Source organism: Bidens hawaiensis, unplaced genomic scaffold, assembly GCF_021521415.1.
Source record: "Bidens hawaiensis isolate Kalapana, Puna unplaced genomic scaffold, B.hawaiensis_p1.1 tig00007801_1, whole genome shotgun sequence".
Classification (NCBI taxonomy): Eukaryota; Viridiplantae; Streptophyta; class Magnoliopsida; order Asterales; family Asteraceae; genus Bidens; species Bidens hawaiensis.
In genome coordinates this window covers 194,427-214,803 of record NW_027491542.1, presented here as the reverse complement: position 1 = coordinate 214,803, position 20,377 = coordinate 194,427, and the positions used below count along the sequence as shown (strand labels likewise).

General features: G+C 38.9%; 2 protein-coding genes and 1 long non-coding RNA gene across 3 annotated transcripts; 2 read left to right on the top strand and 1 right to left on the bottom strand.

Annotated features, from left to right (window-relative positions):
- Window positions 1-3,028: 3,028 nt before the first annotated feature.
- On the top strand, window positions 3,029-8,581 carry LOC143636187 (uncharacterized). Its single transcript, XM_077103842.1, has 2 exons — window positions 3,029-3,143; window positions 6,151-8,581. Exons 1-2 carry the CDS (start codon window positions 3,134-3,136, stop codon window positions 8,226-8,228), a joined length of 2,088 nt encoding a protein of 695 aa, XP_076959957.1. The 5' UTR covers window positions 3,029-3,133; the 3' UTR covers window positions 8,229-8,581.
- Window positions 8,582-9,289: 708 nt separating this feature from the next.
- On the top strand, window positions 9,290-12,085 carry LOC143636184 (magnesium-protoporphyrin IX monomethyl ester [oxidative] cyclase, chloroplastic-like). Its single transcript, XM_077103841.1, has 5 exons — window positions 9,290-9,774; window positions 10,443-10,507; window positions 10,822-11,149; window positions 11,234-11,332; window positions 11,695-12,085. The coding sequence occupies exons 1-5, from the start codon at window positions 9,325-9,327 to the stop codon at window positions 11,956-11,958; spliced, it is 1,206 nt and encodes a 401-aa protein (XP_076959956.1). The 5' UTR covers window positions 9,290-9,324; the 3' UTR covers window positions 11,959-12,085.
- On the bottom strand, window positions 11,234-11,778 carry LOC143636186 (uncharacterized). The gene is made up of 2 exons (XR_013154195.1): window positions 11,589-11,778; window positions 11,234-11,408 (listed from the first exon to the last, which is right to left on the bottom strand). It is a non-coding gene; the product is annotated as an uncharacterized LOC143636186 (long non-coding RNA).
- Window positions 12,086-20,377: the final 8,292 nt, after the last annotated feature.

Here is a 20,377-nt window from a genome sequence, read left to right as displayed (position 1 = left end):
GAGAAATACCTAATCATCACCTTTGGACTAAACAACTAGACTAAAGGAGGATTTCGTGTTTCTTCAATAAACATTTTCTCATAATTTGAATAGTTTTTTTATTTAATTTATTATAAATTGATGCTCAATTGCGTATCTTATTCAATTTTTGGTTTAGAACTAGTGGCAAGACCCGCGCCGCGTTGCGGCGCATCAATACACGTCATTATAGACACACATATCTCATAACACTATATCCATAAAATATATATTGTAGTCAGAAAGAGTGTATATAAATAACTGTTAACATATCACCTTATCAATCAAGTTTAGCATAATCTATTATTTTATCTCTGTCCATAATCCATGATGACCACATAAGCTACCAACTTTTATAAAAATAAAACATGCTTACATGCAAGCAGAGATCAAATGACAATCATATCACCTTAAAGGAGCAAATCAGTTGTTGTTCACATCAATTTCTGAGCCTTAATACAAAGATGCAGATGCAGCAATGATAATTCTTACACATTATAAAACCTGTGTTTTAAAGGACTTGTGTTCTTCATCAAAAGCACAACTGTTTGAGCTGCAATGCTTCTAGTTTCTCCAAGATTGTCAACGTTCTCATGTGCTTTAGCTAGCTTTCAGATTGATAGTTCTAATGGTTTCTTTATGAGGGCTATTTTGGTCTTTGAAGAATCAAAGTGACATCTTAGTTCTGATGGCTTCTTTATGAGGGCCATTTTGGTCTTTGAAGAATCAAGGTGACATCTTAGTTTCGTTGCTCCTAACCAGCCTCATGCATCAGTTTCACATGACATCTTGGTCTCACATGACATCTGCTTCAACACAGGGTCGAGTGAGTCAATAACATAGTTGACTCTAACTGAGAAATGCAACATGATATAATGATTAAAAAGGTAATGATAAATCTTACATCTTTGATGAAAACGAATACCCATGTCACTATGTCAGGTAGATCAAAAGCACCAAAATGGCATCAATAACACAATGCAACAGCAGACACCTAAAACACCTTGATTAATTAGGGTAAGAACCTCAATTCATCAGACGATCATAAACATGAGTGTAATTGTTTTTAAGGTTGTATTTAGTTTCAAAAGGTTGTTTTCATTTCCAGACAATATTTGTAGGCAAAGGAGCAACCTCATTCGTTAATGCAAAACAGCAAAGAAAAAAATGTGCACATACTGAAAAAACAAATATCCTATATGAAAGTTCTATATGAAAATAAAAGCTGTCATTTATTATTTGTTAAAACATTTCATGGATCAAGACATTATAATTAATTCCAAACAAAAGGGACATTGAATCTACCCGTGACACTTAACGATGGCTTGGTTTACCTCCTAAGAAATCATATATAAGCTATAAACATGAATCAAGGTGCTAATAGAATAAGAATTTCAAGTTAAGCAAAGACAACCGTTGTCTAAATGGAACCCGACAACAGTCAAAATCAAAGCCATAAACAAAATGATCTATATCTGTAAAATGTAAAACAATACCTTAGCATCCAAATACGTAACTCTGCAAACGTAACCTGTGATACAAAAACACGAGAAAAAACGCCAATATATTAGAGCAATATCAATGAAAGAAATCTAAACAATACAACATGATAATCAAAAGCAAGCAATAAATGATAAAAAAATACAATTAAAATTGGATAAAATGAAAGCATGTAATTAATTAAACCCCCTAAATTTTTAGTATTACCAAACTTGAAAATTGCCTACTGTGACATAAAAAAAGCAGTGTATATTGAAAGCAGTAAATCAAAACCTAACCATACCGAACAAAGCCAAGCGAAGTGTAGAATCCTATTAAAGCTGTGAGTAAAATCACAAAGAAACAAAAATCTGTCATTAGGTGGCACATAAGTTTAAAACAAATTGAAATAGGGGAATTCAACAGATCATAAAGTCCTTTCTCACCCAATAGGTAAATGAAGAAACCTGTGTATGAGCAGCGGCGGAAGAAAGAGTCACTGAATACCATATGTATTATTAATGGAATATGATTTGTATATTGACTGTGTTTCTGGACCTTTGGGAAACTCTATAAATAATAGAAAGCCTACTGGCCTAGGATAACTTTGGATTGTTCTGGAACAAAACTGAAGACTTTTGAAGATTGAGTGAAGATAAACGAGGTTAATGTTTAAATGTGTTATCAGACTTGGTTTGACATTAGGTCTCTCTCTTATTATTAATGGACATGGTTAAGTTTACTTCATTTTTCACTATGAGTAGCTAAACTTCTGTAATCATCTAGGTATAGATAAATCTTTATATGTTTTGAATTTTTTATCATTTGACATGTGCTTATGAACGAGTGTTTAGTAAAACTTTGATTATTTTTCGAAAGAGACACTTTCATGATTACTCCGCTACACCCATAACCGGAGTACACAACATTTGTTGAATTTACATGTCACATATAGAGTTGAAGACTTTCAAAACATAACTCTAGTCCATTATTACAATTTAAAACTGTAACATAAATATGATTCTTATCTGATCATGAAAACAAAGAAGACAAAACCGTGATTACAAGAAAACCATAAACCAAGAAGATGAAACCTTACATATAAGGAAAAAAAAAAGATAATCGGTCAACAATTGTGCTACTAACGCACTCAACCATCACCAGAATGAATGACTGAATGAGTCTTTCTTGACGTAGTCATAAAAGACAACAACTGCGAAGATGAGAGAGATGATTTGTGAAAAAAAGGATATATATGGTTCTTTTTCTTTTCAAAATTTTCTATTTTTATTAAGTGGGATATGATATTCATTTTATTCAAATTTAACATAACTTGTAACAATTCATCAAAGAGTGTTTTAAATAAAAAAAATAAATACCCTGTAAACATAAATTAAAAAAAGTAAAAACCAAAAGAAATAATCAATTTGACAACGCAACCATATCTTCATCTCATATCATAAATAAATACATAGAAAAAAACAAAGAAAAAAACAATAATAATAATATTGATGGAGCAGACGATAGCAGTGCGATCTTGATGGTGGACCGAAGTAATGCCGCATTTTCTTCTTCACACAGTAGGATCTACTGCAGCTGCTGCCGTTAATCAACTCAATTCCCAATTTATTACATCATGGAAGCAGGTACGCACACCATTTATTATTATTACCCACCATATATACAATACAATACACACCCAATTGACTTCAAGATTCCTTAAAGCTCTTTAATTTCTTATCAGTTTATGTTTCTTGGTAGAAATTGGGGTTGCCCTTTTACTCGATTTGCATTTGGGTGATTCTTGTTGACCTAATTTGACTGCTAGTGCGTTGACGCCGTAGGGTTTGTGGATTGTTTAATTGGTTGAAGATGAGCTGAATTGTTTCTGGGTTTGGTGAATTTTATTGATATTGTTTCGGGTTAATTGAAATTGGGGTTGTTTGTGTTCTGCAAGTGTTCTTGGTTCCGTGTGTAAGATAACATAGATCTGTAAATTAGGTTTGCCCTGTTGAATAGAAGCAACTTGTTTCATAAGTGTAAACAAAGCTACAAGAATTAATCTTGACCTAGACTGAACAGTTGGCTTCGAAAGAACCCAACATTTTATAGGACATGAAATAGATGTTGCAATCTGTGTGCAGCAGACACCTGCACTCTTTCGTAGGAATTATTGCAGACATTGTTTAGGATTAAAGCACGCACGAACCGAACACAAGCACGAAAGCAAATAAACGAACACAAGGATTGAACGTGGTTCAGTCTAAACTTACATATGTCCACGGGTGGCAGCTAGGTATACTTTTATTAAGTGAACAATTAATTATAAACGGGCTGGGCTTAAGTCCAGCTGCCCTGCACCCTTCTCCTTTCCTGTGATTCTGAACAAAACTCGGCCTAACCAAGGTCTATGAACCCAACGGAAATAGCATCTTATTAGGCTGTGTATACCTTATGCTTGCTGTAAACAAGCTACTGTGGTTAGAAAGTTAGCACCATAGGAACAGGAAAACCACATCAGACTCTTATAGATGCTTACACGTTCTTGGTAAGTGAACAATCAAACTCATACTGAAGTTCTTCTAGTTCTTTGATGGCTAGCAATTGTTTCATGCATATAGGCATGTGATACACGAATCCTTGGTTCCGTATAAGCTTTTACATCCGATAATAATACCGAAAGTCATATTCTTTGCGAGTCAAAATCAAGTATTTGCCATTTGTACTCATGTATCCCTGAATTATGCCTTTTCATATCCCATGATAAATGATATGCAAACGAGCTCTGTGTTGAGTAACTCATTGTTTATGTACAATTTTCGGGCTAATAATGATACGCGGGTAAAGATAGATATACGGATATAAAGTTGCGCATGTCATAGCTATAGATGTGAGTTTGACATGACTATAGAGGTACAACACACTTAGAGAAAATGGTTACTTTCTTGATTTTCTCTAATATTAGTAACCCGTGTTTCATAGGCATATCTTAATTGAAACAAACTTTAATAGGAAGATGATAATGATAACAAGACATAATTAAAATTCTACAACTTGAGTTTCGAGAAAGCTCAACCTTGAGTTCAAAGGATGTGGAAAAATACTGGCGATTAACATATAACACAATTGAATTTCTTAGAAAGTCTACAAGGACCAACATTTGTCTCATTTAAGTTACAAGTAACTTGCTCCAGACAATTTGTTGTTAATTTAGGCCAAATATGATTTGTAACTCTATGGTGATGAAAAATTGCACCAGCTTTGTACTTTGTGTTTGCTTATTTTTTGTTCTCTCCCTTGTTTGTCAACTGCCTTAATATGCTACTAGAGTTGGTCCATTAACAAACTTTGACATGTTATTAGGACCCGGTCCACTAAATTGTCAAGAATGATATTAGGACCCGTCAACTCCGCACTTAGACAAGCTCAACTGTGCCTTTTAGAACTACTCTTTGGGTTGCTAGAAAACTCAACACATGGAGTTATGTCTTAATAGGTTACCTGAGTTGCAATTAATATTTTCTGAGCTTTATTTCTAAAGATCGAGCTCGGGCCGTGAGTAAGTTTTCAAGCTCGAACTCAGCTAGGCCTCGGCTTGTTTATTATTTATTAATAAATTTATATACGTACTTTTACGTATATTTATAGTTATAGTTTTAAATATTTATAACTTAATAAATTATTTCGTTATTTTATCAGTTATATATATAATACTAGTTATCATATAAATGTATATTTGAAGTATTAAATAAAAACAATATAAATATGAGGCTCATTTAAGCTCGCGAGCCAGATCGAGCTGATATGGGCTCGTCTATTAAAACGAGCTTATCTTTAGGCTCAAGCTTGTTTAAGCTTGGCTCGAATCGAGCTTTTAGCGAGCCAAGCAGCCTGGCTCGTTTACACCTCTATGCACCATGATATGTTCTCCACATAATTATTACAAATTTTAAATTTGAGATTGATGGCCACACTGAAACTAGGTCGTTAGGAGAGTTGAAGGTAGCCAAGGAAGTTGTAAGCCTAGATTTGACCCATGGTCTCGTGAAACAAAAAATAAAAAATACCCATTGCCTTTTGCAAGTATTAGGGTATCGTTTTTCTCACCTGCGTCTTGTAAGCTCGCCCATGTTGAAAGTAGACGATACAGGTAGCCCTTGGTGATGTCTGCTATTTCTTTTTTCTACTAATGATTTTTAAAGCTTATAAAAAAACCACATTTCTGATGAACTAAACTGAGACATCCTGACCTTTATCTTACGGCTTGAGGCCCAGCTCATTTTTCTTGCAACAAATCCCAAAGTTCCCATCAAATTTGTTTGCTCTGTTTTAGTCAATCCAAATATAATATCATATTATCATTTCTTTTAGACGCGGAAGTTGATTAGTGAATGCCGCTGATTATTTTGAAATCAATACATTTATAGATTCTTTATGTTTTGCCTCATAGAGGTTAACCTCCAACCAAACGACAAACTGAGGTTAACTTCTAAATGAGGTTAGGTTTAGGCCCATATTTTTTTGTTTAACTGTATTTTTGGTTATATTGCGGGGTTTCCGATGATTTTGAGGTTAACCAAAGTCTTTTGAAAAATGATATTCTTTAAGCAAAAAGTCAAAATGTGAAAATTTGACCATGCCTCTTATATGCAGGTGGGTCAACGGACCATGAATCAGTAGTCTCAGGGACGAAAAAGTCAAGTGTTTCTTCAGGTGGTAGGGCTCGGGAACAATTCCTTCACAGATTTACCGACAGTCAGATCTTTTCTGCAAATCTTGAAGACTGGTTTCAAACTTTATCAGAAAACTCATATGACTTTGATGTTCCCTTCGACTTAATCAATCTCCAAAAGTTTGATTATGCATTAGAAAGCGTTTCGTTTCAGCAGCTAATTCGAATGCCCAATGCTGCTTACACATCACCATCAAGCACCATAGAAGCAACCACGTTTCTTGCATTAGAAGATTTCCTACACGCGAGTGTAAAAGCTTTATGGGATGCATTTTGGGAACCAAACGAACCCATGCCATTAAATGTTGCAAGTCTTTATGATGCAAATTTCAAATTCTATCAAGCCGAAAAAGCCATTGCTAATGGAAAACTTGGCGGTCTTTGTGCCACTGCAGTCATGGTCAACAACCCGAGACACCCACACGGTAAATGGCATGATATTCTTGAAATAGCACTTTTAAGGCCTGAGATCGGAAGCCTTACAACGGAAGGCGAAATTACATTTCCGTCCCTGTCTTCCTTGGGTGAAGCTCTGTTTTACGGATTACGGATATTGTTATCGAGAAGTCTTCGAAGATCGAGAAACCCTTCGGTTTTGGATTCGGTTTTTATAATTCTAACCGATTGTCAGTATGGCAGTGTTGTGAAAATCGAAGGGGATTTGACAAAGTTTGACTTTGACATTAGTAATATTTATCAGTGTGCTGCTGAGTGGATCATGAATTATTCACGGATTTCGGTGACCCCGTTTGATAGAATCTGGAATAAGCTTGGGAACGCGAATTGGGGGGATATTGGTGCGTTACAGGTGCTTTTTGCTACTTTTAACACAATGGTGCAATACGTGGGAATGCCCCGAAACTCGATTGAAGATTTAGCTGCTGATCATAGTTCCCGTCTTCAAGCAAGAAGAACCGAAAGACGGTTGGGAGAATTGGAGATTGGGACAAATGGGAACGGGCTATTTAAACTCCAACAACAACGTGTTTCATCAGAAATCGTTGAAGTACAAGATGAACCCGTTAACACCGGGCCTCGAAAACCGGTTAAACTAGAAGTGGGGTCCGTTCTGTCAGTCGAAGATTCACATTATCAAAAAAGCTATCAGATTATCGAAGTTTTAAGCGACGGTGAAACACCGTACTACGTCGTTTCTTTAATCGAAGACCCGGGGAAAAGCTTGTTTTTATATGTCGGCTCACACCCGTCTCAGATTGAACCCGCGTGGGAAGATATGAAATTATGGTATCAAGTACAGAGACAAACTAAAGTGTTTTCGGTTATGAAACAAAACGGTTTATCCAGCAAGTATTTACCACAATTAATCATGTCAGGTAAGATTATTCACCCGGGACCATGTCGAAAACCGAGTCCAAACGGGAACTGTGAGAACCCATGGTGCGGGACGCCGGTGCTCGTCACGAGCCCGGTTGGGAAAACCGTAGCCGACATGGTCAGGTTGGGTCAGTTCGGGTCAGACGAAGCGATTAAATGCTGTCACGATTGCTTATCGGCTCTGTTGGCAGCTGGCACTGCTGGCATTCGACACGGGGATATCAGACCCGAGAATATTATTTATGTGGCATCGGGCATATCCCATCAGCCTTACTTTGTGTTAGTAGGGTGGGGCCACGCCATTTTGGAGGAACGGGACCGGCCGGCTATGAATCTCCATTTTTCATCCACATACGCGCTTCAAGAAGGAAAGCTATGTTCTGCGTCGGATGCAGAAAGTCTCGTTTATTTGCTTTATTATTCATCGGGTGGTGAGTTACCCGAATTGGATTCGGTTGAAGGGGCGTTGGAATGGAGAGATAGTTTCTGGTCAAAACGGGTGATTCAGCAAAAGCTCGGGGACATATCTGCAGTTTTGAAAGCGTTTGCTGATTATGTCGATAGTTTATGTGGGACCCCTTACCCTATGGATTATGAGATATGGATCAGAAGGTTAAAAAGACATCTCCATGAGAACGGGAAGGAGGTGGTGTCATCAGGTTAGACAGACAGTCGGGTGAAGGTGAAAGTAAGTAGAAAATGGTAATAACCGAATGGTGAAATGATCGACAAAAGATTAAATTTTGTGTGGTATATTTATTTGTTGAGAACATAGGTATATATACATGAAAATTAGCTTTTGTTGTGGGGGTTTGTTAATTTATTATTATTGTATCATCAACCAACTGTGATTGAATTTAGGTAAAATGTTTCAGAGATGAGATGGACATATTAAATCTGTTTTTAATGAGTTGTACTACTTTAAAGTGGTCTGGTCTGGTCTGGTTATGGTAATGTTTTGTTTATTTGTATGTTTTGTAAAGATAGGTTAGTGTTGTTTTTGGTTTTGAGTTGTGTATAAACGGATGATGATCTTGTGATTTAATTGTTTTATATGATTCTGAAATCTGTTTATAGGGTCTGTCATTAGAGTTTCTTGTATTCAGTTTTGGTTATACATCGTTCAAAAATTGAACCGAACCTTACCTGAAATCTGAACTACACTAAACGTAGAAACCGAACCTCACTGACGTACAACAACCTTAGTTTGATATGGGAGCATACTATTACTATATGGGATAACACGTTCGTTGTCTTTGAGATAAATTGATAACCATCAAGTTCCATTAGTTACACAATTATCTCCACAACTTTTTAATATGATGTTCCATTAAGTTATATAAACAACCCAACAAGTTTTTAATTATCGTACAAACCAAAACCCGTAACAAACCAAAACGACATCAACCAAGTTTCTGTTACGTCCCCACCGCAACACACGGGTCTAAAAGTTTTAAAACTATTTATGTTGCCAAGAAATAAACAATGGACGATGAAAAATAACTGAACACTTCTCAGCCGCATAATATAATATCATTAAATTTATAAATTTATTTGAAACCAAAAAAAAAACTAATAATCTGAGCTTCATCTTCACCCATCCAACGTGTCACTCTTCCATTCATAACCCTGGATTTCATTGGATGAGATTTCATATCACCTTCACTTTCACTTCATCTCTCTATACATACATACATTAATATTCATAATAATATCATATATATATCACACCACCACCAAACCCACCATTAACCACCACAATGGCACTCCTCAAACCCACCTACCACACCACCATCTCCACCACCCGCACCACCCTCCCACGGCGGACCACCACCACCACCATCCGCATGTCCGCCGCCACCACCACACCTACCACCAAGAAAAGCAGTGGCGGCGGTGGGAAGAACAAGAAGGCCATTAAGGAAACCCTTTTGGCGCCGAGGTTTTACACAACAGATTTCGATGAAATGGAGCAGTTGTTTAATGTGGAGATGAACAAGAACCTGAATGAAGCTGAGTTTGAGGCTCTGTTGCAGGAGTTTAAGACTGATTATAACCAGACGCATTTTGTGAGGAATAAGGAGTTTAAAGAAGCTGCTGATGAGATTCAAGGCCCACTCAGACAGATCTTTGTTGAGTTTCTTGAAAGGTCTTGTACTGCTGAGTTCTCTGGCTTTTTGCTTTACAAGGAGCTTGGCAGAAGACTTAAGGTACCTATTATTTTGACTTTTTAAAATTGTTGGGATTTTGGTTATTGTTTTGAAAAGTTTGATGCATGTGTTGATATTTGGAGCAGTGAGTGTGGATTGCTAGATGTAGGAGGTGAAACTGGTATAAAGTTTGTAGCTTTAGGGTTAAAGACTGTAGTTGACCATAGTTGACCTCAAGGGTTTTGGGTTGACTTCAAGATTATTGGAGTTTTTGTTATTGTTTAGAAAAATTGATGCTTGCATTGATATGTGGAATAATGAGTATGAATTGCTAGATGTAGGAGGTGAAAATTGTATAAAGTTTGTAGCTTTAGGGTTAAAGATTGTAGTTGACCATCATTGTTGACTTCAAAGTTACTGGCATTTTTGCTATTATTTAGAAGTTTTAGATGCTTGCAATTTGCATTGATATGTAGAACAAAGAGTATGGATTACCAGATGTAGGAGATGAAAATGGCATAAAGTTTATATCTTTAGGATCAAAGACTGTAGTTGACCATAGTTGATCTCATGGTTTGTGTGTTGACTGGTGTCTAAGGTAGTCAAGATTTGTTCTTGGTAGTTGTGGACTTGTGGGTTCAAACGGGGTATTTGGGGTTTTGTTTTATCTATAATGGGTCAACCATGTTTATCTAAGACTAACAACGAAATCTTGTTTTGATATGCAGAAAACGAACCCAGTGGTTGCAGAAATCTTCTCCCTCATGTCAAGAGATGAAGCCCGTCATGCCGGGTATGTAAACATGAATAAAAAGTTAAAAACTTTATTTGGCAATCTTGACCCGTTTACGTAGAAACGAGCTATTTGGGTCTTTCAAACTCAAACGGGTCAAACAAGTTGAAAGTCACCTAAAGCCAACTTTTAACGGTTAAACAACTGTTACATCAGTTTTGTTCAAAGATTTAGATAATTATTAGAGTGATGTTTATGTAAACACAATTAACACATTATTGAAAAAGTACAGAAATGTGTTTACGGGTCAACCAAACCCAACATGGCTTGTTTTAAGATTTGATATAAACTCAACAATGTATGAACTGTTGCAGATTTCTAAACAAGGGATTATCAGACTTCAACCTGGCATTGGACTTAGGGTTCTTGACAAAAGCAAGAAAATACACCTTTTTCAAGCCCAAGTTCATATTCTATGCGACATATCTGTCTGAAAAGATCGGATACTGGAGATACATTACAATATACAGGCACCTAAAAGCCAACCCTGAGTATCAATGCTACCCTATTTTCAAGTACTTTGAGAATTGGTGTCAAGATGAAAACAGACATGGTGACTTCTTTTCTGCACTCATGAAGGCCCAGCCTCAGTTCCTCAATGACTGGAAAGCTAAACTTTGGGCTAGATTCTTCTGCTTATCTGTATGCCCTTTTCTTTTATTAATTTATTGGTTTTTTAATAAAGCCCGAAAGGATTTTGTTATTGATTTTGTGTTGGGGTTGCAGGTGTATGTTACCATGTATCTTAATGATACGCAAAGAACTGCTTTCTATGAAGGTATTGGGCTGGACACTAAGGAGTTTGACATGCATGTCATCATTGAGGTTTGTGTTTACTACAACATTGTAATCTTGAAACACGAGTCAATCCAAATTGACCCGTTTGGATAAACGGGTCAACCTGCATCATTATAATCTTGAAACATGAGTCTATCCAAATTGACCCGTTTGGATAAACGGGCCAACCTACAACATTGTAATCTTGAAACACGAGTCTGTCAAAATTGACCCTTTTGGATAGACGGGTCAATCTGCAACATTGAGTTTATGCAAATTGACCCGTTTGGGTGAGCGGGTAAACTTCCAACGTTATAATCTTGAAACATGAGTCTATGCAAATCGACCCGTTTGGGTACACGAGTTATTGGGCTGTTTCAGGGTCTAACATTTTGGTTGTGGTATTGCAGACAAACCGTACGACAGCAAGGATCTTCCCAGCTGTACTGGATGTAGAGAACCCTGAGTTCAAGAGGAAACTGGACCGAATGGCTGATATTAACTCCAAGATTGTAGCAATTGGTGAGACTGATGACATTCCATTGGTGAAGAATTTGAAGAGAGTTCCATATATTGCTGCTTTGGTCTCAGAGCTGTTGGCTGCGTACCTGATGAAACCGATTGAATCGGGATCAGTTGACATTGCAGAGTTGGATCCTCAGCTTGTTTACTAGATGATAATACTCTTGTTTTTGTAGAGAAGTGAATTGAAGTGATGGTGTTTTGATTGAGCATGTTGTTGTGTAAAAAGAAACACTGATAGTTCATGTTCTAATATTATTTGATAGCTATTTATCTCCATCCTCCACTGGATTCAAGCATAATAATATGGGACTCCTTGGATCTAAAAAGGATATAATAATAATAGTTTTTTTTTCTGTAATTAACTGTCAAAAACAATTTTATTTTAGGATTAAACGCGTCTAATGAAATGTCGAAATAAGCAGTTGAACTATCGGAATTGACAAATTAACAAGTCTCTTTTGTTGATAAAAAAAATTTGTTTGTGGGTGTTTGTTGTGGAATGCAATTGGTTTTCAAGTGTGTCGGAGTGTAAGTCTTTAAGTAAGGTAACATGGTTGGATCGTTATCATGTCCACGGCACCCATAAAAAAAATACACGTTTTAACAGATCATTACACATAACAAATAAAGTTAATGGAACTGTTTATATGTTGAGTTTTACTTGCAAGAAGGTGGGAATAATCACTTCTCAGCATAATGTTTCGACTTATATCATATGCATGCCAAAAATAAATAAATAAATAAATAAATAAATAAATAAAAAATTAATCTAATCATCATATTCGGAAGTTGATATTCCCGTCAGAGGTTGAAAATTTATATAAAGAAATCAGGTTATGAGATAGATTTATAGTGGAAAGTTAGATTGAATGCCTTATTTGGTACAATATGATAAACCAATCTAATCATGCACTGGCCCTTTTACTTTTCAATTCACAGTAACAAAAAGGAACAAACAATTATTAGAAGGTGTGTATAAGCACATCTATTTGTGTTTCTTTAACAAACTATGATAAAGCAACGAAGTTGGAGAACTTTATCATGCACACCAACACACATCATGACGGGCAAACTTGCACCGGAAGCACTTTAAGATGATGTAGTCTTGCAATTTTTCATGACATACATCACAATCTCCATCAGCACTAAGCCCAATTTCATAGGTGAGACGGTGCGGGTGATCTGCGATCTCAAGGTTTTTTCCAGATTTAACATTTAGGCCCCAGAAGACAGAATCACCATCTGGTTGTATAGATTGCTGACGGTGAAGTTTTAGCTGAGCGCAAGCGGTGTTCATAGACGATGAACAAGTGTTGCAATGATAGAACCACACTGCGGGATTAAATTCATCCTTACAAATCTCACAAAAGTATTCGCTACTATGATTCTCAGCTGGATAGTATCTAAGGCTAAGTGAATGTTTATCGTACTTGTGCCTAATCTTTCTGGGTATTAACAACGCACACTTTGTATGCAGATAGAAATCACAAGTGGGACAATGGAACCCCGAGAATTTTTAAAGTTAAAGTTAATTAGACAAACATAATATCTAACATCAAAATAATAATAATAATAATAATAATAATAATAATAATAATAATAATAATAATAATAATAATAAATAATTGTCCACCTGGGCGCCCGCATGAAGATAGACATAAATGCGTCACTCACTGAAGTAGCACACTCAACATGGGTGTAATATTGACATTTATCACATCTGTAATGCCATAAGGTGGTAATAAACCCATTATCACAAACTTTGCACCGAGGATAGAATCTTCTTTCAATATGTGGAAAGGAATAAGCAAGTGTAAGTAAATGAGTATGAGTGAAACTCTCATTTGTAGACTGTTGTTGGATAGGTAACTTGGCTGGAAGCAAAGCACAACCCAAGTGGATCGTGAACCAATAACAAGTGGTACAATGGTAGAAGGTCCCACTATGTGTTTTGTCACAAGCATTGCAATGAGATATCATCCCTTTGAAATAACGTTGTAGCTGGTGAGGGTGACTTGGGTGGTCCATCTTCTGTTTGGACATAGTAGCACAGATTATGTCCATGTTGAAATCACAGATGGAACAGTGGTAGTTGTAGAACCTTTCTCGGCCAATTCCGCAAATATCACAGCCCACAACACTATCAAAAGTTTCGATGAATTTGAAATCGGGATCTTGAAACTGATATCCGTCAGACAACGTAAGCTTGTGGCCGGGATGCAATGAGTGATTTTGTTGGGTTAGGGGTAGTTGTGCACAGAAGGGAGTAGTCACAATCCTTGCAAGAGTAGTAACATAGATGAAATGAATAGATCTCTTCCATACACATCTTGCATTTGCCAACATGACACTCGTCCACCACAACATCATCTATATCTTCATCTTCCTCTCCATCATCATCTTCCTCATGAGATATTTCATTCTTTTGTAGAGGCTGCAATAACTGCACAAGGCTGAGCGGATGCTCATGACTAAAATGATAAAGCTGCTCCATTGTAACTACATGCAATAATAACAAACATATACATGTGTCAGAAATCATGTAACCAAAAATATCCTCAATATTAATCAACTTTTCTTTGAAAGAAAACGATAAAAAGTGCATTTGTGACAATTTCATAAACACAATACGGTAATCACAACAAGAATAATTACATGCACCACTTCAACTAGTGCCAGTTTCTTGATTTGTGCTTTTACCCAAACCTTATGTAGACATTCTACCATAGTTTTACTTAATTTTTGAATTAATTAAATGCCGAACTCTATTTTTCATTAAACCAAAAAAACATATATAGGCATTCTTCAATTAAAACCAGACTTATGTGTTGTAATGCAAATGAAAATTGTTCCTTAAAAAAATATTGGATATAAAACTGAAAAAAGATTGATGTAATGGCCAATAAGGCATAGTTGTGAAATACCTGAAGAAACACGGATCCCATCCCCTGGTATGGATCCTGGATCCAATGAGTCCACAGGGTAAAATACGATAACTATTAACACAGTATGAGCACAACTTCCCAAAGTCAAGTGACCGGAACCTGCAAAACAGACACCGTGAGTCTCGTTACAGGAATGACAAGAAGGGGGGGGGGGTCTTCTTGTAACCACCATCCGGCGTGAGAATCAGTAGCGTTCGTAAAGGAGAAAGTACTGAAGTAAACAAACTAAGTGTAGTCAAGGTACAAGTGAGTCATAATGATTGTGAGTGAATGAATGAATCAATGAATACCTCATGCAGGTTGAAGAGGTATTTATAGCCGAAGGATGTAGGAAGGTGATTGGGCCAGCTTTCCTCTCTAGAAGATCTTGATAACTGCCTGGACGCGTGTCCTCTTGTGATAGGTTGAGCTATACGTCCCATGTGCATGGGTATAACAACCTGGACATGCGTCGCCCAATGATAGGACGGATTGCACCTTGGCCATGTGCACGGTTATAACAACCTGACCAGGTGTCCTTCGCTCATTGGCTAGTAGGTCACGTATTCTTCAAGTAACGATCGTGGACATTCTTCTAGAGGGTAGTCAATTGGTGACAGCTGTCCCGTTGGCATTGCCCTCCGGTCATTTTGGCGGACAGATGTCTTGTCCTGCGGATGACTTCTGAGGGTGCCAAAATGCTTCCGCGCGCGGTACGAGGACGTTCTTCCTCTACCGTGATATGCGGGTGATCCATATGTCCGCGGGTGGTATATGAGAGGCTCCTCTATGACCCGCGGGTGGTACTTAAGGGTATTTGGGTCTTTTGGGTACCCTACCTCTATAAGTCCCCCCAGTCCAGTGTTTCTTCCGTGTGAAGTCTTTATGCGAGTGAAATTCTGGACTTAAATGTATGTTGGAGGTTTTTGAATTTTGAAGTTAGGTAGAAAATATCTTCTGTTGGTATAGATAATCATGAAAAAAGGACAAGTTGACCACTCGCGGGCGCGTGAACAGATGATGGAACGTTTATGACGGCTGTTACTGTACCCGACTGTGCAACTTTTTCTCTTTTTCAAATTTCCCGCGTGACGTGGCGGTTGCTGATTAGGTGATGGTTTTCTTTCTCCACTGTTCATATCCCATCGCATTAATTGCGATGGGTATAAATAGGAAGATATATCTTACAGTCAAATTTTATCCTCTTTAATTCCTGATTATCTTCTCGCTTTCTTTCTGATAAAAATACTGAATTTCTTGTATATCTTCTTTCTATTTCACCACATCCTAGTATAATGTCGAACGTTCAAACCGAGGTTGATGAGATAGAAGTATCGTGGGATTATTCTGAATACGAGAAATTACTGGAGACTTATGGCATTCCACCGGAATAGGAACCGGAATTCCCTTCCCCTGGTTCTGTAGCCAGTTTGCCACCACCTGGCAAAATGGCTGTCTACTCTGACTATTTCGTTTACGGGAACTTCCATTTTCCCGTAACAAAATTTTTCATGAAGGTGCTAACTGCTTATGGGATCCATCTATCCCAACTGCACCCGCGTGCTGTAATGCGAATTCGTCATTACGAATTTGTATGTACAACACGTGACATAGTTCCACATGTTGACCGATTTCTGTTTTCTATCGACTTGCCAACCGTGATGGTTGGTTTACATGCCAAGGCTTTTCCGATAGGAGTCTTGGTTATGAAGTCAAGAAAGGATCCGCCAACTGGCGTAATAAGTTTTTCTGGATTTCGGAGGACGTGGTACCTATTACCATGATTCACCGTCCGATTAATCTGCTCTTCGGATGTTGTCACGACTGCTCATGAGGGACGCGATTGGTTTCGCACTCTAATGGCGGAGCCAACACCAATGCGAGCGTTGCCTGAGGAAGCCTTAGTGTGGGCCGGCATGAGTCTCTTATGGCCCTCAGAATTTATGGAGCCAATTTTTGTTGATTTGAATGAACGTAAGTTATTCTTTTATTGTCCTTTCTCCTCCTCGGAATTTTTAATAATTGACCTTTATCTTTTCAGATCGAGGTTCGATGCTTAACGCCCTTTTTGAGGATAGGGGTTGTGTCCGTAAGAGCATCCGTGATGCGGGGGACCAGCCTATCCTTGAGAAGACCAAGGCCCGATTTCTTTTCCCAACAAAGGTACGAGCTGAGCCCATTGTTTCGGACGCAACCTTCGAAACAGGTGCGTATGTTATAAACCCTCATCCACTTAATGCTCTTACTTCTGATGGGACGATCGCCATTCTATTATCGAGTGATGATGATGACGATGCCTTTGAGTTTTCCACCTCTCAAGAGGAGAGGAACTCTGATGATGATGCCCCTGAATTTTCCTCTGTCTCATCTTTATTGGCAGAGTTGGAGAAAAAAAGAGCTTTCTTGGCTTTTCAAGCAAGTCAAGCGGGTGCAAATACTGCGGACGCTGAGGTGGGACCTTCGAAGAAAAAACGAAAAACTCATCGTCCCAAGAAGCCACAGTACAGTCTTGCTGAACGCATTGATACAGTAGAAGGTATGTATTTCCTTTTCTGTGTTTTACTATTTTGAGATGTTAGCTAAGTGTAACTTTTTTTTTTGTAGATCCATTGATCTTTGGGGAAGATGTATCTGAAAGGTTACCCACACCAACTCCCCAAACTGAGAAGCAACCATCTCCTCCTCCTCCAGAGAGGATTACGGAAGATCGGCCAACGTCTCCTCTGATTGAGGTGGCAACAGAAGAAAGGCAACCGACTCCCCCGGTTGATACTACATTTGAGGAACCAAACATCCAGTCTGGTAATGATAATCGCTATGACTATCTTTTTCAGACCGGAAGTGCTACTGGTTTCCAGGAGGACAACCCTGCCGTGAATGCGGAGGGTTTCAGGATTAACGAGTCTCCTCCTCGTCCTCCTCCACAACAATCATCCTCAATCCCAGTTCGCCTTGAACCTTCAGGTTCCCGTTATTATGGAGACGCGAACCTGGGAGATAAGTTTGATTTGTTTGTCCCTCCATGGGATATTACTAATGGGTCCCGGTTTTCCGATTCCGTGACCTGTATGAGCTTTGTCAAACACTGTGTGCCGCCAGCCGAGATGGTGTATCAGCGTGACCGCTCCCGCCATGAACTTCACACTAATCTTTCATTTTCCTTGGCTAATTCTTTGGCTTGTAGCCAGGAAATCTTGAGCGAATGGCGTACTATGGGCGGGAAGCTGGGTGAAGCTTATCGGGCCGCTGAGGTTGCGAAAAAAGAAGCTGAGGAGCACCGTGTAGCGGCCAATACTGCTAAGTGGAAACAGACAGATGCAGAGATCGCCCTCAGGGGTGAGCAGGATCGGAATGCTACCGCTGCTCGCCAATGGAAGGAAGCCTGCGAAAAGCAGAACTCCCTTCTTGAGGCTGCCCGGGCTAAGGCTCAGAAAGAAAAAGATGATTTGGCCCGGGCTCAAGAAGCAAATGCAGCTTTGGAAAATCAAGTGACCCTTCAAGGCACTCGAATCCAAGAGCTTGAAGCGGAGCTGAAGTTGCAGAGGGAGCAAGTTGAGCTTAGAGACAAAAGTGCTGCTGAGATTCAAGGTGCTTATGACTCCCTCTTGCAAGCTCGTGAGGAAGTGACTGCGGAATCTCAAGAACTCCGGATGCAAGCTGAACGCGCGGAGCGAGACCGTCAATGGTTCCTCACTCGGGGAGTTGATGCTGTAAGTTTTTCCCACTTTTAATGTTCACTTCCTATCTCACATTTTGATACTAAAGACTTATGTTTTTATTTTGACAGGTCATCCGTCACATCAAGGGGAGTGCGGAGCTAACTGATAGCTTTGCCAACCTGATCGCTGCCTCCTCCTCGCTCGGACGCGTGAGAGGTTTTCATGAAGGGATGACATATGCTCAGAGTAATCGCACATTTAAGGATCATCCGCTTCATGGCCTTGACGTCAAGCAGGAACGTGCGATACGGATCAAAGAACATGATGACCTGGTCTTCCCATTGCAGAATATGCTTCCGAAGTTTGCTTCCTCTGCTGATGGCGTGCAGTAGTTGAAGAGCTATTTAGGTGATGATTCTGAGGATGACTCTTCTGAGGACACATCACCGAAGGCTCCGGAAGATATAGCGGCTTAAATCCGTAGACTAGGATAGGCTAGGTTTTAATGCTTTGTACTTGTTCTTCTATCTACTTTGTAACCATCTTTTGAATGTTAAATGGAAATGCACTTTTTTATCTTTTTGTGAATATTCAACTGTTTTGAAATAAATATCCTTAGAAGATATTTTCAAAATTTGAAATTTTTGCAAGTGGGGTAACCGTGATGATGTGGCGGAGAGAGAAACTTCTTAGAGGCAACTGACAAGACATGTATGACGCCCTTAACAGCCTGTTCACATCTTCTTGAATCTCCCGCCTGACGTGCCAATCATCCGGCGGTCCGCGGTTTCTCTCTCTTTTGGTATTCTATCAGTCGCATTAATTGCGATGAGTATAAATAGATCACTTGTGATTCCATTTAACTCTTATCACTTTCGAATTCTCCTTCTTTCAAACATTCAAAACTTAAAACTTTCTGAGATTTCTTTCTTCTTCTTACTTAAATGGCTGGGGAGAAAAAAGGTACCCCTACCATTCGTGAGGTTATTGTAAACCTTAAGCAGAAGGACTTTGATGACGTTGTTAACGTATACGGTCTGGCGTCTGGTTCCATTTGATGATGTTGTTAACGTATACGGTCTGGCATCTGAATGGGAACCAGAACGTCCGACGATGGGTTCTGTTGCTACCAGTCCACTGCCGAAGAAGATGGCTGTATATATAGACCAATTTACAACAGGAAAATTTCGAATCCCGATAACTAAGTTTGTCCGATCGATCTTGACGACCTATGGGATTCATATATCTCAAATCCCTCCTTTTGGGATGTTGAGGATTCGACACTTTGAATACTATTGTCAAGTTCGAAATTTTGAACCATCTGTCGGCATGTTTGCCGTGCTCTACAAAATGACATTCCGCCATGGATGATACAGTTTTGCCTCCGTTGTGAAGAACGGTATTGGTACGGAATGGATCTGCAGCCTTCATGGCTGGAAGCCCAAATTCTTTTGGATCAGGGAGGATGTTATTCCGTTCCCGATGACTTATCGCAAAGCTAAGGAAGCCATGCCAGTGGTTCTGGCTTCTGCTCATGAGGGCTTGCCATGGTTCACGACTCTTACTGCCACACCAACTCCCATGCGCCCCATCCATGAGGGGGAAATGGTGAGCGCGAAGATGAGCCGCCTGTGGCCATTCCCTAAATTAGAGCCTTACTACGAGAAGGCTGACAAGAGTAAGACTGATAGCACTCCTACTCTTCCTTTAATCAGATGTATGTTCTCTGAATTTTATCATTATTTTTGCATGTGAGGGTTCCGCCTTCGTTACCCTGTTAGACCAGGAAGGAGGAATAATGGTGCGCCGCCCAATTGATCCAAGAGATGTGCCATTTTTAGAGCGCACAAGTTCTAACTTCCTGTTTCCCACTGCGTTTCGCTCGGAACTAGTGGTTTCCTAGGCGATCTACGCCAAAGGTGAAGATTATGTTTAGGAGTCTATCCAGAAAGGTGAGGGCATTCTACAACCCCGACCTGTGACTG

Excerpts from the sequence above, each read along its gene's own strand:
- LOC143636184 (XM_077103841.1), top strand. The coding sequence starts at position 9,325 with ATGGCACTCCTCAAACCCACCTACCACACCACCATCTCCACCACCCGC. Across the intron at positions 11,150-11,233 it reads CTAGATTCTTCTGCTTATCT|GTGTATGTTACCATGTATCT; the intron begins GTATGCCCTTTT and ends TTGGGGTTGCAG. Across the intron at positions 11,333-11,694 it reads ACATGCATGTCATCATTGAG|ACAAACCGTACGACAGCAAG; the intron begins GTTTGTGTTTAC and ends GTGGTATTGCAG.